The 22,137-nt window shown below is 44.1% G+C and overlaps 1 protein-coding gene across 1 annotated transcript in view; it reads left to right on the forward strand.

The window, feature by feature from the left end:
- The window catches only part of LOC142312403 (uncharacterized), a 76,711-nt gene extending 56,593 nt beyond the window's left edge, over positions 1 to 20,118 (forward strand). Inside the window, exon 5 of the mRNA XM_075351346.1 lies at positions 16,492 to 20,118. Coding sequence (XP_075207461.1) covers positions 16,492 to 17,190 — 699 coding nt within the window. The 3' untranslated portion in view covers positions 17,191 to 20,118. The remainder of the gene's footprint in view (positions 1 to 16,491) is intronic.
- The last annotated feature ends 2,019 nt before the right edge of the window (positions 20,119 to 22,137 follow it).

Raw genomic sequence — 22,137 nt, forward strand, 5'->3', positions numbered from 1 at the left:
ATTAAAAATAAAAAAACAAAAAAATCACATTGTTTGTGGGCTCCCGCTGCATTTTCTATTGCTAAGGGTAACCAAAGCAGCTACTGGCTGCTAGCCCCCGCTGCTTGGTGTTACTTTCACTGGCAATAGAAATGCAGGGAAGCATTTTTTTTTATAAAGGTTTTTCCCTGAAAACGTTTTTAAGAAAATGACGTGGGCTTCGCCATATTTTTGTATGCTAGCCAGGTACAGCAGGCAGCTACGGGCTGCCCCCAACCCCCAGCTGCCTAGCTGTACCCGGCTGGGAACCAAAAATATAGAGAAGCCCTTTTTTTTCATGAATTTCATGAAATAATTAAAAAAAAAAAAATGATGTGGGCTTCGCCAAATTTTTGAGTCCAGCCAGGTACAACTAGGCAGCTGGGGATTGGAATCCACAGTGCAGGGTGCCCAAACTTTCTGGGCCCCCACTGCGAATTGCAGTCCACAGCTGCCCCAGAAAATGGCGCTTTCATAGAAGCGCCATCTTCAGGCGCTGTATCCAACTCTTCCAGTGGCCCTGGTGGCAGGTGGCACGCTGGGTAATAAGGGGTTAATACCAGCTATGTTTTACCAGCTGGTATAAAGCCCGAGATTCTTAATGTCAGGCCAAGTTTAACCTGGCCATTAAGAATCTCCAACAAAGGGTTTAAAAAAAAAAAAAGACATCACACAGAGAAAAATACTTTATTAGAAATAAATACACAGACACAGTAGGGACTCCATGTTTATTACTCCCTCTCACCCCTCCACGATGGAGAGATTTCTGTACTGACCACGCCAGGAGAGAGCGAGGAAAAGAGAGCGAGCGGGGGGGGAAGAGAGCGAGGGGGGGGAGAAGAGAGAGAGGGGGGAGAAGAGAGAGAGGGCGGGAGACGAGAGAGAGGGGGGGAGACGAGAGAGAGGGGGGGAGAAGAGAGAGAGGGGGGGAGAAGAGAGAGGGGGAGAGAAGAGAGCGAGCGGGGGGGAAAGAGAGCGAGCGGGGGGGGAAAGAGAGCGAGCGGGGGGAAAGAGAGCGAGCGGGGGGGAAAGAGAGCGAGGGGGGAAAAGAGAGCGAGCGGGGGGGGAAGAGAGCGAGCGGGGGGAAAGAGAGCGAGCGGGGGGGAAAGAGAGCGAGCGGGGGGAAAGAGAGCGAGCGGGGGGGAAAGAGAGCGAGCGGGGGGGGAAAAGAGAGCGAGCGGGTGGGGGAAAGAGAGCGAGCGGGGGGGAAGAGAGCGAGGGGGGGAGAAGAGAGAGGGGGGAGAAGAGAGGGGGGAGAAGAGAGAGGGGGGGAGAAGAGAGGGGGGAGAAGAGAGAGGGGGGAGAAGAGAGAGGGGGGGGAGAAGAGAGAGAGGGGGGAGAAGAGAGAGAGGGGGGGAGAAGAGAGGGAGCGGGGGGGAGAAGAGAGGGAGGGGGGGGAGAAGAGAGGGAGGGGGGGGAGAAGAGAGGGGGGGGGGGAGAGAGAGGGAGGGGGGGGAGAAGAGAGGGGGGGGGGAGAGAGAGGGAGGGGGGGAGAAGAGAGTGGGGAAAGAAGAGGGGGGGGGCAGAGGTGCTCTGTCACCAACTGTCTCCACTCTGTGACTTGTGGTGCAGGTGACAGAGTGCAGACAGTTGGTCCCATGCAGCAGAACAGATGGCAGAGCACAGCGGTGACATGCCTGTCAGTGTCTTGCTGCTGGGAGGAGCACACGATCACACTGCCCGACACCGGCCGCTCTCCTGACATCGCAGCAGAGCGGGCGGGTGGACAGTGTGATCACATACTTACGTGCAGGGGGGGGATTCAGCTGAAGACCCCCCCCCTGCACTGCACACTGGCGCCCCGTGCCTCAGCCTCACCATCTGCAGGACGCCGGCTCCACACAGACGTCCTCCGGATCCTCCCCTCGATGCTGAGCTGTGAGGTGTGGTAGTCACCGCCCACAGCCCTGTCACTCAATCTGAGTGGCGCCGGCATCCTGTGACGTACCCGTCTTGTTTGAGAGCCCGGAAATGCCGGGACGTCAGAGGATGCCGGCGGCCACAGCTCCAGGGGGTCATGTGACAGGCACTGAGCGTGCAGCATAGCGCCGCTCAGTGCCAGAAATGGAAACGGAAGCCAATGCAGAAGATGCAGACAATGGTAAGTGAGAATCATTGGGGAAAAAAAAAAATGTGTGAACCACCCCTTTAATATTGCGAGGTGCATAAGCCACACAAATATGGTGGGCATACCTTCGGCCTGAGAATTCCATCATGCACCTAAGACATATTGTAGCTTAATCGGGGACATACGGAAGAGCCCCAAATTAATATATGCCAACCAGAACATGCTAGATGCCTCTTATTTACTATCCACATTCTGCTAAAATCGTTATAGGAAATATGACAGCAATATCTTCCACGTGGGACACACCCGGGTAGAGATATGAGGAAAGAGAGAATTACATAATTCTGTGAGAGTTGAAGCCCCCTCCCCTATTTTAGCTCACCAGAGGAAGGGGGGGGGGGTCTGTGGGTGTGACGAAGGTTAATATAAGCAATGCCTCATTACATTCTGGGTCAATGCCTAGAGGAATACATGTTGTGTATATGATTGTCCATCTCCTTCTGGGGTGCCTCTCCCCCTATAGCTCAGCCAATACCTTGACCAGGTGTAGTAGTGTTCTATAATTTTTCCCTTTTTATGTTATGTAACTGTGTATTGTATTGCTCCCTGCTGTAAATTCCTGTATATTTTATAAACACTGCCTTTTATTTTGGATTAAATATATAACATTTTTTCCTCTTGCTCTATGCATGAACCCTTAACCCGAAAAGCCTTATGTTATCTGAAACGGGTGTCCAACCTACCTATAAAGATTGGTGTATATACCAAAAAGAAAGGAGATATCTTTTTAAAAAATATTTTATTAATCAGAAATATTTCATTAATAAACAAAAAAAGGTGTAAGGCAGGTCAGAATAAATACAATGGATACAGGGCTTCGTATTTACCATGCCAATTAGTAAATACATCAATCCAGCAGAATTATATATATATATATATATATATATATATATATATATATATATACACAATGCCTACAAGTAGTATTCAACCCCCTGCAGATTTGGCTGGTTTACAACTTCTGAATTAACTTGGCATTGTGACATTTGGACTGTAGATCAGCCTGGAAGTGTGAAATGCACTGCAGCAAAAAAGAATGTTATTTCTTTTTTTTATTTTTTTTTTAAATTGTGAAAAGTTTATTCAGAGGGTCATTTATTATTCAACCCCTCAAACCATAAGAATTCTGTTTGGTTCCCCTAAAGTATTAAGAAGTATTTCAGGCACAAAGAGCAATGAGCTTCACATGTTTGAATTAATTATCTCTTTTTCCAGCCTTTTCTGACTAATTAAGACCCTCCCCAAACTTGTGAACAGCACTCATACTTGGTCAACATAGGAAAGACAAAGGCGCATTCCAAGGCCATCAGAGACAAGATCGTGGAGGGTCAAAAGGCTGGCAAGGGGTACAAAACCCTTTCCAAGGAGTTGGGCCTACCTGTCTTCACTGTTGGGAGCATCATCCGGAAGTGGAAGGCTTATGGAACTACTGTTAGCCTTCCACGGCCTGGACAGCCTTTGAAAGTTTCCACCCGTGCCGAGGCTAGGCTTGTCCGAAGAGTCAAGGCTAACCCAAGGACAACAAGGAAGGAGCTCCGGGAAGATCTCATGGCAGTGGGGACATTGGTTTCAGTCAATACCATAAGTAACGTACTCCACCGCAATGGTCTCCGTTCCAGACGAGCCCGTAAGGTACCTTTACTTTCAAAGCATCATGTCAAGGCTCGTCTACAGTTTGCTCATGATCACTTGGAGGACTCTGAGACAGACTGGTTCAAGGTTCTCTGGTCTGATGAGACCAAGATCGAGATCTTTGGTGCCAACCACACACGTGACGTTTGGAGACTGGATGGCACTGCATATGACCCCAAGAATACCATCCCTACAGTCAAGCATGGTGGTGGCAGCATCATGCTGTGGGGCTGTTTCTCAGCCAAGGGGCCTGGCCATTTGGTCTGCATCCATGGGAAGATGGATAGCACGGCCTACCTGGAGATTTTGGCCAAGAACCTGCACTCCTCCATCAGGGATCTTAAGATGGGTCGTCATTTCATCTTCCAACAAGACAACGACCCAAAGCAATCAGCCAAGAAAACCAAGGCCTGGTTCAAGAGGGAAAAAATCAAGGTGTTGCAGTGGCCTAGTCAGTCTCCTGACCTTAACCCAATTGAAAACTTGTGGAAGGAGCTCAAGATCAAAGTCCACATGAGACACCCAAAGAACCTAGATAACTTGGAGAAGATCTGCATGGAGGAGTGGGCCAAGATAACTCCAGAGACCCGTGCCGGCCTGATCAGGTCTTATAAAAGACGATTATTAGCTGTAATTGCAAACAAGGGTTATTCCACAAAATATTAAACCTAGGGGTTGAATAATAATTGACCCACACTTTTATGTTGAAAATTTATTAAAATTTAACTGAGCAACATAACTTGTTGGTTTGTAAGATTTATGCATCTGTTAATAAATCCTGCTCTTGTTTGAAGTTTGCAGGCTCTAACTTATTTGCATCTTATCAAACCTGCTAAATCTGCAAGGGGTTGAATACTACTTGTAGGCACTGTATATATATATATATATATATATATATATATATATATATATATATGAAAGTTTTTTAAGTGTTATAAAAAGTCATGTGCCTAATAAAAATATAAATTAATATACAGATACATAAATTTGGAAGCCATAGAAAACATGCTGGTTACAAGATAATAATAAGGTGTCAAGTGCACATAATTTAATTATACCAGTATATACTGTATAAAATATGGGGCTTAAAAGCATGCAAAAAAGATATCCATAAACAGTGTTGTTAAAAGTTTGCCACAAGCCACTGGGGAGACACACCAAACATGTGGAAGAAAGTGCTCTGGTAAGATGAAACCAAAATCGAACTTTTTGGGCACAATGCCAAAAGATATGTTTGGTGTAAAAGCAACACAGCTCATCACCCTGAACACACCATCCCCACTGTCAAACATGGTGGTGGCAGCATCATGGTTTGGGCCTGCTTTTCTTCAGCAGGGACAGGAAAGATGGTTAAAAATGATGGGAAGATCGATGGAGAGAAATACAGGACCATTCTTGAAGAGTCTGCAAAAGACTAGAGACTGGGACAGAGATTTGTCTTTCAGCAAGACAATGATCCAAAACATAAAGCAAAATCTACAATGGAATGGTTCACAAATAAACATATCTACAGTCATGGCCAAAAGTTTTGAGAATGCTACAAATATTAATTTTTACAAAGTCTACTGTTTAAGTTTTTCTAATGGCAATTTGCATATACTCCAGAATGTCATAAAGAGTGATCATCTTAACAGCAATTACTTGCAAAGTCAATATTGGCTAAGAAAATGAACTTTAACCCCAAAACACATTTCAACATCATTGCATTCCTGCCTTAAAAGGAGCAGCTAACATTGTTTTAGTGATTGTTCCATTAACACAGGTGTGGGTGTTGATGAGGACAGGGCTGGCGATCAATCAGTAATGATTAAGTAAGAATGACACCACTGGACACTTTAAAAGGAGGCTGATGCTTGGTATCATTGTTTCTCTTCAGTTAACCATGGTTATCTCTAAAGAAACACGTGCAGCCATCATTGCTGTGCACAAAAATGGCCTAACAGGGAAGAGTATCGCAGCTACAAAGATTGCACCTCAGTCAACAATCTATCGCATCATCAAGAACTTCAAGGAGAGAGCTTCCATTGTTGCCAAAAAGGCTCTAGGGCGCCCAAGAAGGACCAGCAAACGCCAGGACCGTATCTTAAAACTGTTTCAGCTGCGGGATCGGACTACCAGGAGTGCCGAGCTAGCTCAGCAATGGCAGCAGGCTGGTGTGAGTGCTTCTGCACGCACTGTGAGGCGGAGACTGCTTGAGCAAGGTCTGGTTTCAAGGAGGGCAGCAAAGAAGCCACTTCTCTCCAGAAAAAACATCAGGGACCGACTGATATTCTGCAAAAGGTACAGGGAGTGGACTGCGGAGGACTGGGGTAAAGTCATTTTCTCAGATAAATCCCCTTTTCGATTGTTTGGGACATCTGGAAAACCGCTTATTAGGAGAAGAAGAAGTGAGCGCTACCACCAGTCTTGTCTCATGCCAACTGTTAAGCATCCTGAAATGATTCATGTGTGGGGTTGCTTCTCAGCCAAGGAAATTGGCTCACTCACAGTCTTGCCTAAAAACACAGCCATGAATAAAGAATGGTACCAGAATGTCCTCCAAGAGCAACTTCTCCCAACTGTCCAAGAGCAGTTTGGCGCCCAACAATGCCTTTTCCAGCATGATGGAGCACCTTGCCATAAAGCAAAGGTGATCACTAAATGGCTTATGGAACAAAACATAGAGATTTTGGGTCCATGGCCTGGAAACTCTCCAGATCTTAATCCCATTGAGAACTTGTGGGCAATCATCAAGAGACGGGTGGACAAACAAAAACCAACAAAGTCTGGCAAAATGCAAGCATTGCTTATGCAAGAATGGACAGCTATCAGTCAGGATTTGGTCCAGAAGTTGATTGAGAGCATGCCAGGGAGAATTGCAGAGGTCCTGAAGAAGAAGGGTCAACACTGCAAATATTGACTTGCTGCATTAACTCATTCTAACTGTCAATATAACCTTTTGGTACGCATAATATGATTGCAATTATATTTCTGTATGTGATGTAAACATCAGACAAACACAATTAAAAACCAGAGGGCAACAGATCATGTGAAAATATAATTTTGGTGTCATTCTCAAAACTTTTGGCCATGACTGTAGGTGTTAGAATAGCCAAGTCAAAGTCCAGACCTGAATCCAATCGAGAATCTGTGGAAAGAGCTGAAAACTTCTGTTCACAAACGTTCTCCATCCAACCTCACTCAGGTCAAGCTATTTGCAAAGGAAGAATGGGCAAAAATTTCAGTCTCTCGATCTGCAAAACTGATAGACACATCCCCAAGCGAGTTGCAGCTGTAATCGCAGAAAAAGGTGGCGCTACAAAGTATTACCTTAAAGGGGACAAATAATATTTCATGCCCCAATTTTCAATTTATTTTTTATAAAAGTTTAAAATAAGCAATACATTTCGTTCAACTTCACAATTGTGTCCCACTTGTTTATTCTTCACCATAACATTAACATTTGTATCTTTATGTTTGAAGCCTGAAATGTGGGAAAAGGTTGAAAAATTCAAGGGGGTCGAATACTTTCGCAAGGCACTGTATACATAAAAAAAATTCTACCGGATTGATGTGTTTACTAATTGGCATGTTACCATATTTTTCGGACTATAAGACACACCGGTCCATAAGACGCACCCTGGTTTTAGAGCAGGAAAATAGGAAAATAAAATTTTAAGCAAAAAATGGAGTCATGACACACTGTTATGGGGCGAGGATCTGCTGCTGACACTGTTATGGGGTAATATCTCCAAATTCTCTACTAAGATACCCCATCTTGGTAATAATCCTCCTGCCTTGTATATACCCCCATCCTGCTATATACCCCCAACCTGCTCATATACCCCCATTCTTGCTCATATACCCCCAACCTGCTCATATACCCCCATCCTTGCTCATATACCCCATCCTTGCTCATAATATACCCCCATCCTGCTCATATACCCCTATCCTTGCTCTTAATATACCCCCATCCTGCTATACACCCCCATGCTGGTATACGGCCCGCATCCTGTGGCACATAAAAAAAATAAACGTTCATACTCACCTTACCTCACTCCCTGCAGCACCGCTCCTCCTCCCGTCTGTGTCAGCAGCAGCGCCGCTGAGTGGAGCTGTCCCCGTTCCCCTGCAGCATTGCGATGTCCTCCTGTCTCTGTGCCGGCGGCTGCGTGTGGACACGTGCGCACAGCGATGACGTCATTGCTGTGCGCCGCCGGCACAGACAAGAGGATATCGCAATGCTGTAGAGGAACAGGGACGGCTCCACTCAGCGGCCGCCGGCAGCCAGGAGGAGATTGCAGTACTGCAGGGGAACGGTGACAGGTGAGTGTACTGATTCACTGCACCCCGCGCTGATGATGATGCACGGGGAGCAGTGAATACAGCCGCACATGATCACTCCAGGCTGTAGTTGCCAGGGGTGATCATGCGGGCCGGCTGTTTATCCCTCGCCCATCATCCCGCCCACCTGTCAGCGCTGAGAGATGATGGACGGGATGATGGGCGTGCATATGTAATGAGTGGGTTCACGTGGTCACGGCAGGCTGCTACAGCCTGCTCGTGCCCCCGATGACCCGCTCCACCGCAGCCCCCTCATTCCCCGCAGCCACATTCAGACCATAAGACGCACCCCTCACTTTCCCCCAACATTTGGGGGGAAAAAAGTGCGTCTTATGGTCCGAAAAATATGGTAAATACGAAGCCCTGTATCCATTGTATGTATTCTGACCTGCCTTACACCTTTTTAATGTTTTTTTTTTCCAGTAAATAATTTTTTAAGTTTAAGGCAAAGTGAACAAAGTATCGTTCATACCACATATAAGATGTAAATGTACATCGGTTAAAGTTAATTCAAACATGTGGATCAGGCAAATAACACTGTATTGTGAATACTTTTACCAAGCTAGGAATGGTAAGAAAAGAAAACAGAAAAAACAGAGAAAGCAAATCAATTCAGATTATACCGTGTCATGGTAAGACTTCTCAAAACAGTATTATGGAAACTATTTTAACTATAAAGACTGAGTGAAGATCAGAAAGAGAGAAGAAGGAAGAAAGAGATAGGTATAGGAAAGAGAAGAGGGTATGAGGGGGGGGGGGGGAATAGATAGATAGATAGGAGTAAGTCGGGCGTCCAGAGAGCTCATAGGCACAAATATACGAATCTTCGTAAAGATTACAAATATCAGTTAAAGGAACCTGGGGGATAAACGACCACAGTATAGCCCCTTATCTGTGCCAAGACGAATATTCCAGAGTGTCTCGGAAAAGGAGCCAGGAAGTCCACGTGCCAGCATGTGCATCCCATTTGTCACTATCATCTGCCATCAGGGATTCCATACGCTCCAATCTATTTATCTCCTCCAAAAATTCCCTCATAGAGGGGGTGGTAGTTGTCTTCCAATGTCTTGGAATAATCATACGAGCAGCGATGAGAAAAAAGCGCAGGATACCTCTTTTGGTCACAGAGAGAGATGCAGGAATTAGGGACAGTAAGGCTATTTGAGGAGTGGGGATTACTCGAATACCCGATAGTTGAAAGTACACTTCAAAGATTGAATCCCAGAATGACCTTATCAAGGAGCAATCCCACCATATATGTTTCACAGTACCAATTTCGACTCCGCATCTCCAGCAGGTATCTGGTACTGTGGGGAAGATTTTATGCAGTACGTCAGGGGATCTGTACCAGCGTGTAAGAATTTTAAAATTTTTCTCCTGTGCACTACCGGAAATGGACATTTTATGAGAGAGTGTAAAGATTTTGAGATGATCTTGTTACGACAGCGTAATCTGGAGCTCTCTTTGCCAGGCCTCCAGATACGTTGGGGTCCCTTTATACTGGGCTGTACATGAGAGGTTGTAGATCAATGCGATGGCATGCTGCGGCTCGGCTTTTAATGAAATTAGGGTCTCAAAGTGTGTAGGTTTGGATAATAGAGCGTTTCCCGGGAATTTCTTTTTTAGAAATGTGGTCAATTGAGTATATTCCAGCCAGGATAATCTCCTCTCCGGGCATGACTCCTGCAAAGCCCCAAAAGACGCCGTTCCAGATAATTTCTTAGCCACCTGTCCCAGTGTAGCTCCGTCTGTAGAGTCCCAACACAAGAAGGTGGATCTCTTCAACGCAGGGGGAAAGTCTGAATTATTAAAAAGTGGGCTCATACTCCCCGGTCTGTGGGATAAGTTTAATGTCTCCAGATGTCTATCCCAGAAAAGCATGAGCGCCTGAGTCAGAGGTTGAAACCCCGAGACCGCCGGTCTCTGTTGAAGGGGGGCCCATAGAAGCTGTGCCAAAGGGAACGGGGAGAGATGTGACTCAACGCCCACCCATTGTTTATTGAGATCGTTAAATCTCCAATCTAAGACCCTCGTGAGGAGGACACTCTGGTAATATTTTTCGAAGTCAGGTAAACCAGCGCCTCCCCTGGATTTGGGTCTCACCAGTGTGGCGTATCGAATCCGCGGTCTCCCCGTCCCCCAGACAAATCTGCTACACGCCCTCTGGAGCTGTCTAAAATACTGTTTAGCAACTTTTACCGGGACTGTTTGGAATAAATAAAGGAATGTCTGGAGTATGTCCATCTTGAGGGCATTGATCCGGCCAAACCAGGAAAGTCGGCCCCGGTTATATCTATTAAGATCTGCAAGAGTTCAAGTAAGCAGTGGGGAGTAATTAGCCTTAAACAACTCATCCGGATTGGCCGAAACAAATATCCCAAGATACTTGATAGATTGGGTCTCCCACTTAAATGAGAAGGCGGATTTTAGTCTATTAACTTGTGTGGTAGGAAGAGTAATATTAAGGGCCTCTGTCTTTGAGTAGTTTACTTTGAAGTTAGAAACCATGCCAAAGCGTTGAAATTCCTGGATGAGAACTGGAAAGGCGATTTCCGGGTTTGTTAGATATAGAAGGAGGTCATCAGCGTATAAGGCAAGTTTTTAATATTTCTGACCTATATCAAAGCCCTTTATATCGGGGGAGTTTCGAAGGGATATAGCCAAATGCTCCATGGCTATCACATATAGAAGGGGTGAAAGAGGGCACCCCTGTCTAGTGCCCTTAGATATTTGCAGGGGAGAAGATAGAGTATTATTGGCTCGAACTCGTGCCGAGGGCTTATGATACAGGGCAAAGATTCTCTCCAACATAGTTTGACCGATTCCCAGCTGTCTGAGGGATGAGTGTAGGAAGGTCCAGTTAAGACGATCGAATGCCTTCTCGGCATCGATCGATAGCAGGCAGGCTGGAGTACCTTGTCTGTACATGTGGGAGGTCAAAAGTAGAGTTTTAATAGTGTTATCGCGCGCCTCTCTACCCCGGACAAACCCTGTTTGGTCAGTATGGATTGAGGCAGGCAACAGCGGGGACAACCGGTTAGCTATTAGTTTGGCGAAGATCTTGACATCTACCCCTATAAGAGAGATAGGGCGGTAGTTGGAGCATAGCGATGGGTCCTTCCCAGGCTTGGGAATCACCGTTATGGTAGCCGCAAGAGTTTGCGCGGCAAAGGGGCAAGCTGAGGATATAGCGTTAAAGGTCCTGGTCAGGAAGGGCGTCAGTTCCAAGGCGAATTGCTTATAGAAATTGGCCAGGAAGCCATCCGGACCAGGACTCCTACCATTGGCTAGACCCCTAATAACCTCAGTGACCTCCTGTTCGCTAAAAGGGTCATCTAGCATGAGAGAGTCCACATGGTTCAGTGGGGGGAGAGGGGTACCATCGACATACTCGTCCACTTTCGCTTGGAAATTTGTTGGGGACATGTCCGCCACTGGGCCGCCTAGGTTGTACAACCCGTCATAATAGTCTCGGAATACATCTGCAATTTCATGAGGTTTATATGCTGAATGGCCAGATGGTGATTTAATGGTGGGGATAAATGTAGAGGGAAGGCGAGGATTAAGAAACCTAGCCAGAGCTCTGCCTGGCTTGTTAGAGAATTCGTACATAAATCTCCTACCTCTGTCTCGGTGACGGGCAGACGCTGCATCCAAGAGGGACCCCAGATCTAGTCTAGCCTTGAGCAAGTCTGTTAAAATCTGAGGGTCATGGGTCCGTTTATGGGCCTGTTCTAGGTGATGGATGGAAGTCAGTAAGCTATCTATTTTGCAAGCTCTATCCCTCTTAAGTCTGGTTCCCTGTTGAATAAAAGTCCCCCGGATCATCCCCTTCAGGGCCTCCCATTGTCGCGGTAAGGGTGTTGGGTCATTGGCGTGAAATTCGAAGAAGTCCGTGATGGTCTTCCTGATGGCTGACTGACATGTCTGATCTTTTAATAAGTGCGGGTTCAATGACCATACCCACTCCCCAGGGCGCAAGTCAGTCAAGAGGAAAGAAAGTGACACCGAAGCATGATCGGACCACACCATAGGGTCTATAGTACAGGCCGGGTCATGTGTGAGTAGGTGGTGGCTAATGAAAAAAAGGTCTATTCTACTGTACATATCATGGACAGGAAAATAGAAAGTGTAGTCCCGTGTTTTAGGGTGTAGGGTACGCCAGACGTCGATGAGCCTCAAGTCTAGTAATTTACTTCTTAGACCTCGCAGTTTCACTGCAGGAACAGAAGACCTACCCGAGGAGGAGTCAACAGCTCGATCAAGGATAAGATTGAAGTCTCCTCCAAGAATCAAGGAGCCTTCAGCGAAGTCAGACAGGGTGTTCAGGTACTTTTGGCAAGTCCTGGCCGGGTCCTGGTTGGGGAGATAGAAATTGGCAATGGTAAATAATTTGGTATAGATCTTAAGTTTGATAAAAATAAATCGCCCCTCTGGGTCGGACTTAACTGCTAAGACCTGGGCTGGGAGAGATTTATGTAGAGCGATGCTAACTCCCTTGGATTTTGCAACTGAATTGGTACTATGAAACCAGGAAGTATAATACCTATGCTTAAATGTGGGAGTGTGGTCCGTTTTAAAATGAGTCTCCTGAAGCAATAGAATATGGATTCTTTTTTTATGCATGTTATAGAGGATCTTGGATCTCTTCTCTGGTACATTAAATCCTCTAACATTTAACGAGCATAGGTTGAGGTTCGCCATCTTAGAAGCCCTATCTTCTGGGCACCCGAGAGAAGAGTAGGGAGAAGGGGAGGGAGAAGAAAGAAACTGAGATTAAAGGAAAGGGAGGAGAGAAAGTAGTAGAATGGAGAGAGAAACCAGAATAATAAAGACAAGTATCAAAACCTGTCTTTACTTAGCCTCCTGAGTCCTAGCTCAGAAGGCAATTAAACTGAGAAAATACTCGTAACTAGTGTTCTAGGAACACACCCTAATGTGGGAGGTGACTGAAAAGTATGTGGCCTGAAGGACGGCTGCTACACCACCTAACTAGTTAATACCGAAAAGGGGTAGAAGAAAAGGAAACCACAGATGGTCAGTCACCCGACCAAAATGAAAGTAACATATATAACAGCTAACAGCTCAAGTTCAATATAAATCATCACAGCAACAAGGTGAGGAATGCAGCAAGAGAGATAAACTCTCGTCTCCTGGCTCACAACTTGTGAGGCTTTTAGGAGAAGCATACATACCCATGGGGGTTCAGGTGTCCCAACTCAGCATTGGAGCATGCTGGGAGGGGAGGCAGAGAATCCCAACATTATTAGAATTAGTGATGCCCAGGGGAGGGGGGGGAGGGGGGAAAGGAGAGGAGGGGGAGAAAAAAAACAAAAAAAAAAAAACAGACGGACAAAGGGCAATATTGGTAAGGCATCAGAGTAGGCCATAACAGCCCTCATTCCTCCTTCAAACTACATGTATAACCAAGTAGTCCCGAGAGTTCAGGTCTCCGCCGATGAGGATCTCGGCGACTTCTGGGATCTTGGTCGCTGAGTACGGTGTTGATCAGGTGGGAAGGGACCTCCACGACGGACCATTCTCTGGGGTGGAGGTGTAGTATACGGCCAGTCCAGTAATTTTATCCCAGGGAGATCCAGAGCCAAAAGAAAATCTGGCAGGTCAGCCGGAGACCTCAAGATGATCAGGTTGGGACCTTTCCTGACTTGTAGTTGAAAAGGATAGCCCCAGGAATAAGCAATATTGTTGTTACGTAGAACCTCCAGTAGGGGTCTCAGGGCTCTCCTTTTTGCAAGTGTTGATCGGGAAAGATCCGCTAGAAGTTGTATGGGAGTTCCTTTAAAATCCAGGGTACCTTTATCTCTTGCTTTTCTCATAATATTCTCCTTGACCTGGAAGAAGTGTACCCTGCAAATAATGTCCCTTGGCCTCTCTGGGTCCGGGTTTCTAGGCCCCAGTGCACGGTGTGCTCTGTCCATCTCAATGCGTGTTTCAAGGGGACGTTCCAACAAGGAGTTAAACATCCTCTGCAGTGTAGAGGTCAGATCCTGAGGCCCGACTGACTCCGGCAAACCACGAATGCGCACATTATTTCGCCTGTTGCGGTTTTCAGCATCTTCAATCATGTCAAACAAGAGGTGGATCTGTTAAGCCTGCTGATCTATAAGCTGTTGTGAGCTTTGCTGAGAGTATAAATCCTGGGTGGACGATTCAAGGGCCCGCACGGAGTTAGTCAGTGATGACATATCCTCCTTCAAGGAGCGAATTTCAGTTTTACACACAGCCTCCAGGCGGGCAATGTATCCCTCCATATCCATTTTGGTTGGCATAGCATTGATTTGAAGCCTTAAAGCTGACATTTCTGAGCCTTGGTCTTCCCCATAGTGTTGCAAGGGAGTAGCTGTGTTCTCCCCTCCATGGCAGGGGAGGACGAGCAAGCTCTGCTCCATAGCCTCTCCTGAGCAAGCTGCTGGGGTATTTGAGTGCTGTGGGACAGGGGACGACCGCAGGGTACCTGGTGAGTTGGAGCAGCCAGGAAGAGAGGCAGGAGATCCTCTGCTCTGTGAAGCCCCAGGGGGAGAAGCGCGCCCTGCAGCCAACTTCCCACTGCTCACCCCTCCCCTATCAGTCACCACAGGCCGGTCTCCAGTGTTTTCCCCAGGAGCCATCCATCCAGGAGCCTGCGATGCCGGGTCAGTCTGCAGCCCCTCTCCGGGTTGCTGTGCAGAGCGGGCGGGGGAAGCAGGAGAACGCTCAGGCTGTGACAGCCGGGTCGCAGCAGCACGTGTCCCGGTCACCATTACAGGCCTGGGAGGACGCTGGGCCTCAGTAAGGTATGGCACAATACCTTGCCCCCCACGGCTGGGAGTCCCTCTGGCAGGCGTCTGTGACCGGAGACCTGCTTTCCCTCTCATCTGAGCTCGGTGTTTGCTCTTGATAGCTGGTGGGTGGTGGTGTTTGCAGCCGTTACTGAGGAGCTCCTACAGTGTGTGTCTTGCCGGCTCCATGTCCAGGCCACGCCCCCCCCTTTTTAATGTTTTTTAATGAAATATTTCTGGTTAATAAAATATTATATTTTTAAAAAAAGACATCTTTCCTTTTGGTAAATATTCAATTTCTTTGGAGATTATTTATTTCCAGCCATTATTTGAGCAAACTTTTTTTTTTTTTTTTTACTTAGGGGTATTGTGATGCTACCAGTGAGGGTACCAAGGTGTGTATGTATGTACGTGTGTGTGTGTGTATATATATATATATATATTTCACTAGTGAGGGTCTGTGATATATTTATATATACATTACCCTCATTAGGAGACATTCAATATTTGGCTTAATAGCAGCGCAGCATCCTCATTTACTTGTCCAGCAATTCCGTAGTTGACCTGACAAGGAGGGTGCTAGAGAGCAGTTGATCCTGACAAACTAGTCACAGCCCCTGCTGCTTAGGTGCCATAATATGCCATATACAATATGTGAGTGCTGCAGTCCATCGCTGTCCTCCAGATAAATTTTATACATGATGCAACGCTCATGCGTGATATCAGACTTGTCATCACAGCAGGCAAGTAGACCAAGATTAAAGAAAAGCACTAAAGTGGTGGATCTGAAATGGCAATGGATTCAGCAGGCTTATATTAACTTATCACATTTTCCCTTAAGCCACTTTTTTAACAACTCGAGAAAACCACTTTACAAATAAATTTGCCTTACCAGTTTCTAAAAAGTTAGAGTTTCTTCATGCATAATTGTACTGTTCCTCTGTTTTGCAGTAAAATACATGTGGCTTTCAGGGATTTTACCGTTCAGACTCCCCTAATAGTACTGACTGACAGGTTCATTTATGATTCTCCAATGAGGGTCTTACTACAAAATAGTGGTGACCGACACTGGAACATGAAGCTAGGAAGATGCTGAATTCGACACTGAATTGGAAAACTGCTAGATCCTATCCTGGTGGCCTGATATCATTATCTAGTGGTCCTTGGTTAGAATACCACCTCTTTTGTTAGATTACTAATAACATATTAGTGAATTATTGAATTTTGCAACATAACTTACAGTTCTATTGAACATTTTCGATAATTTAAGAAAACTATTTCCAAATTTATATTATTGAAAAAGTAATAAAAGAGTTATTCTTGGCAGGTGACTGTATTAGGATATCAGAGGGACATCTGGCATCTTCAGATTTTCGAACATATGATGTTGGTGTGCCACAAGACACAAATGAAGAACATTATGTTTTCCCAGCTCTATCCTCAGTGCTTCACAGCAACGATCTATCATCTGATCCATCACAAGCTATTAAGAAAAATAAAAGTCACAGAAGGGATGTTATAATTATCAAGGGAATGAAGATATTTTCATGTTCAGAGTGTGAGAAATATTTCAATTGTCAATCAAACCTTGTTGTACATAAGAGAATTCACACAGGGGAGAAGCCATTTTCATGTTCAGAATGTGGGAAATGTTTTGCACAAAAATCAAAACTTGTTACACATCAGAGAAGTCACACAGGGGAGAAGCCATTTTCATGTTCAGAATGTGGGAAATGTTTTGCAAATAAATCACATCTTCTTAGACATCAGAGAATTCACACAGGGGAGATGCCATTTTTATGTGTAGAGTGTGGGAAAGCTTTTAGAAGAAAATTTAGTCTTGTTACACATCAAAGAACTCACACAGGGGAGATGCCATTTTCATGTTCAGACTGTGGGAAATGTTATAAGAAGAAATCAAGTCTTGTTGTACATCAGAGAATTCACACAGGGGAAAAGCCCTTTTTATGTGTAGTGTGTGGGAAATATTTTAGAAAGAAAATAAATCTTGTTGCACATCAGAGAACCCACACAGGGGAGAAGCCATTTTCATGTTCAGACTGTGGGAAATGTTTTAATCAGAAATCAAGTCTTACTAAACATCAGAGAATTCACACAGGGGAGAAGCCATTTTCATGTTCAGAGTGTGGGAAATGTTTTAATCAGAAATCAAGTCTTACTAAACATCAGAGAACTCACACAGGGGAGAAGACATTTTCATGTACAGAATGTGGGAAAAGTTGTGTGTCTAAATTGCAGTTGGCTAGTCATCAAAAAAGTCACTTAGGGATGAAGCCGTATCTATGCTGAGATATGCCTTTATTTGAAAACAACTTATGTTAAACATTAAAGAGCTCACATAGTTGAGAAGACCTTTTCATATCCAGAATGTGAAAAATGTTTTATTTTAAAATAAAATTATCTTCATTTTTAATAAAGTCTTGTTACATATAAAGGGGGGAGGCCATATTCATGTTCTGAATGTAAGGAATGTTTTTCTCCAAATGAACACAATCATAAAATAGAATCTAAATAGCTGCAATCTATTTCACACCTGTGCACTGGATATTTTATATTACTATATACAGTGTATGAAATACATATATACTATATGAACAAAAGTGTTAGAACATTTACATATTAGACCTACAGGATGTTTTTTGATCTCCTATTCTAAATCCATAGATATGTAAGAATGGGAGTGTCACTGTGGAAAATCTTCAGAAGAGCATTTGTGAGGTCAGACCGAACATCTCTTTTTGTGCTGGAGCAAAGTCATGCTACAACAGAAAACAGACTTACTCAAACCGCAAATGCAAAGTTGTAAGCATCAATGCCCAAAATGTATTGGTATGATGAATTAAGACTTCACTTCCTTGGAACTATGTGGATTATGTACACCCCTGAAAAGAAACCCCATAGCATTATCTCTTTACAGTTGGCACACGCCTGTTTGGCAGGTAACATTCTTCTACCTGACAGTCAATACTATCACACTATGGGCACACTGTTTTTACACAGAAGTGAGTCCTAAAAGTAGTTTGCACTTTGCTGTTTTAATGTTAATAGATTTGTTGGGTCGGCTACTCCATGCCCTCTGCCACCCCAGCCAAACCAGTTTTGTCCATTGTGGACTAAAGATATTTTTGTGTGACTTTAACTTGCGCAAACAATTTGCAACATTTATAACATGTTTTTTGATGGAATTCTGTCAAAAACCTCTTTATGTATTAGGCACTTTGTTGCAGGGCTGTGGAGTCGGAGTCGGAGCTCATTTTGGTGGAGTCGGAGTCGGTATAAAGTGCACCGACTCCGACTTCTAAAATATATAATAAATTGGGGACAGTAGTTCAGTGCAGAATGTGCTGAATATTTTTTCATAGGAATTTGGGAAAGTTATGAAATGTCCTATAAATGGCTGTTCTATTCCTGATCTAAGGCTACATTCACACACAGCGTTTTTGCTGCGTTTTTTGAGGATACGTTTGTCAGCTGCAAAAGCAGATCAGCTTTTTAAAAACCCACATCACCTGAAAGGTTTTTGAGCTCATAAATAATGCTTTCAATAGCAAAAGCAGATTAGAAAAAGGCCACACAAACTGACATGCTCATTCTTTGTGAGGATCCTCACAACACGATGTGTCTGAGTGTCCTATCTTGAAACCCATTGCCTTTGCTGGGATGCCCAGAGTCACTGCATTTCACTGAATTATTTTGCCATCAATGTTCGATATGTTTGTAACAAGAAAGAAATTGTTAGCAAGACACTGGCAGTAAAAGATACTAAAGCTCATAACACCAGCCAGTTTCTCCAGGCCTTAGTGGAAAAAGTTCTGTAAGATTACGAACTCAAAAAAGAACAGGTTCTTGTTATTGTAACGGACAATGCTTCAACCTTACTGTAAGTACAATTAAACTGATGAATGAGAATAATGAACAACATCTAGAAGAAAATTTAAGATTTAGTATGTGTGAGATGGAGCCACAGCGCTGTTCATGTAACTGAGGAACAAACAGATATTACAACAGAAGAACAGCAAAATGATGCTTTAGGATTAGATGATCTTGTTGAAGCTGCTTCAAAACACTTTCATGTTCATGACATGTGCTGTGTTGTGCACACGCTGCAGCTGGCAATAAAAGATAGTTGCAAGAGGGACCCCGGTTTCACACATACCCGGAAATTGTTAGAGATGTTGCCCATGTGGTTACGGCTTTGCCTCCAACCCAAGTTACTGTAGAGAGGTTGTTCTCTAGCCTTAAAATTATTAGGTCAGATTTGAGGTCATCTGCGAAGGAGAATCTGATGGAGGCAATTCTATTTCTTACAACAAATTCATGGACTGCACAAATGTTATTTAGTATGTTTTTGTTGAAAACTGTTTTCTGCCACTTACATAGTGTATTACATAGTGTTACCGTATTTTTCGGACTATAAGACGCACCGGACTATAAGACGCACCCTGGTTTTAGAGGAGGAAAATAGGAAAATAAAACTTTAAGCAAAAAAATGTGGTCATAACACACTGTTATGGGGTGAGGATCTGCTGCTGACACTGTTATGGGGGTAATGTCCCCAAATTCTCTACTAAGGTACCCCATCCTGGTAATGATCCTCCTGCCTTGTATATGATCCTGCTATAAACCCCCATCCTGCTCATATACCAGCATCCTGCTCATATTCCCTCATCCTGTTCATATACCCCCATCCTATTGATATTTCCCCCATCCATCCTGCTCATATACTCCTATCTTGCTCATATACTCCCATCCTGCTCATATACTCCCATCCTGTTCATATACCCCCATCCTGTTCATATACCCCATCCTGTTCATATACCCCCATCCTGCTCATATACTCCCATCCTGTTCATATACCCCCATCCTGTTCATATACCCCCATCCTGTTCATATACCCCCCATCCATCCTGCTCATATACTCCCATCCTGCTATATACCCCCATCGTGTTCATATACTCCCATCCTGTTCATATACCCTATCCTGTTCACATACCCCCATCCTGTTCATATACCCCCATCCTGTTCATATACCCCCCATCCATCCTGCTCATATACTCCCATCCTGCTATATGCCCCCATCGTGCTCATATACCATCCTGGTATATGGCCTGTATCCTATAGCACAGAGAAAAAATATAAACGTTTATACTCACCTTTTCCTCACTCCTTCCAGCACCGATCATCTTCCTCTCTGCGCCGCTGACCTGTGTGTGTGGAGCCGTTCCCCTGCAGCACGCGATGTCTTCCTGTCTGTGCCGATCAGCTGATCAGCACAGATCAGCTGACCGGCACAGACAGGAAGACATCGCGTGCTGCAGGAGGGCGGCTCCACACACGGGGACGGGTGAGTGTACTGATTCACTGCACCCCGCGCTGATGATGACGCGCGGGGGGGCAGTGAATACAGCCGCACATGATCACTCCAGGCTGTAATTGCCAGGGGTGATCATGGGGACCGGCTCTTTACTATGCGCACGTCCCAGCTCATCCTCCTGCCCACCTGTCAGTGCCGGTTTCAGCGCTGAGAGATGGGCGGGAGGATGGCCGTGCATATGTAATGAGCGGGCCCACGTGGTCACGGCAGGCGCTGCTGCTGCCTGCTCGTGCCCCCGATGGCCCGCTCCACCGCAGCACCCTCGTTTCCCGCCCGCAGCCCTATAGTCAGACCATAAGACGCATCCCCAACTTTCCCCCAACATTTGGGGGAAAAAAAGTGCGTCTTATGGTCCGAAAAATACGGTATATACTACACTATGTAATACACTGTTAGTGGCAAAAAACAGTTTTCAACTAAAACATACTAAATAACAGTATATTGCTTATATTTAAGTGAAAAATGTATTGTAGTACAATGTGAACATCAGGCATTTAATCATTTTTGTGATACAATGATCAAGATATTTAGCTAGAACAAAATATATTTATTGGAATACAACTTTAGAACAAAAAAACTGTAATAAATTGTAAATATGTAATACAATATGTAATATTTATATATATATATATAGATATATATATATATACACACATACATACACAAGATATATATGTAATCTACTGTATATTACATAGTGTATTGCATATTTACAATTTATTACAGTTTTTTGTGTTCTAAAGTTGTATTCCAATAAACATATTTTATTTTCTATCTAAATATCTTGCTTATTGTATCATAAAAATGATTAAATGTCTGATGTTCACATTGTACTACAATAAATTTTTCACTTAACTATAAGCAAAATATGTGGGAGTCGGAGTCTGAATCGTGCAAGGGAAATTGAGGAGTCGGAGTCGAAGGTTTGGCTTACCGACTCCACAGCCCTGCTTTGTTGCCTTGGCCAAGATGCATGACTTTACATTGACCCTATTAATCTTCACTTGCTCTTTGTCATTAAAAATCTCCTTCCTCCCCAAATCCCTATGTAAAGTTTTCTTTAATAATGTTACATTATCCTCCGCTGTTGATATCCTTGCAGAGCTTAGTATCATTTGCAATGCTGAAATCTATTCTGTGTGACCTCACAAGGACTTTAATAAACATTTCAAAAAGAAGAGGGACCCCTGTAATAAACCTGTGTTAGTTATGCCCAATATGTGTGTGTTCCTTTGATAACCACCCTGTTTCCTATCACTGAGCCAGTTGTTATTTGCTCTCAAAACTTATTACTAATCATTACTTAATATTTCTTCTTAATGCCGCATGAAGAGTGAACAGAATGACTATTTTCATAATTATTTACTATAACCTTCAACCAAATTATCATGTAAGTTAAAGAACAATACTATTATTTTCCTTTTCTGTAAGTGATCAACATATAATCTTAATTTTGTCAATCAATTTTATTCTATATAAAATTCATCTATTTATTTTTACATTATGAAGTCTATTTTTTCTGCGTCTCATCGCATTCTTACTTGAAAAAAAATAAGTGAGACATTTATTTTGTTCACAAAAACCCAAAAAAGGATCAGTGCCTGTCTTTAAATATTTTGTTATTTGATTTCTGTGTAATGCATCAGCACTAAATAGTCTAAGTTGAACATGTGAAGTGATAAAAATAATTAAAAAAAAATCACTTATGGGATAAGAAAATTAAAACTTGCCATGTGAATATGTATTTTCCCCTTTTGTTATGAAGCCCCTAAACATTTCTGGTCCAAGCAATTACATTCATAAGTCACATGCTTAGTGAAAGGAAGTCTACATTTGCGCAATGGAAGTGTCTCGAGGTCTGT

This window comes from Anomaloglossus baeobatrachus, chromosome 5 (genome assembly GCF_048569485.1).
Source record: "Anomaloglossus baeobatrachus isolate aAnoBae1 chromosome 5, aAnoBae1.hap1, whole genome shotgun sequence".
Classification (NCBI taxonomy): Eukaryota; Metazoa; Chordata; class Amphibia; order Anura; family Aromobatidae; genus Anomaloglossus; species Anomaloglossus baeobatrachus.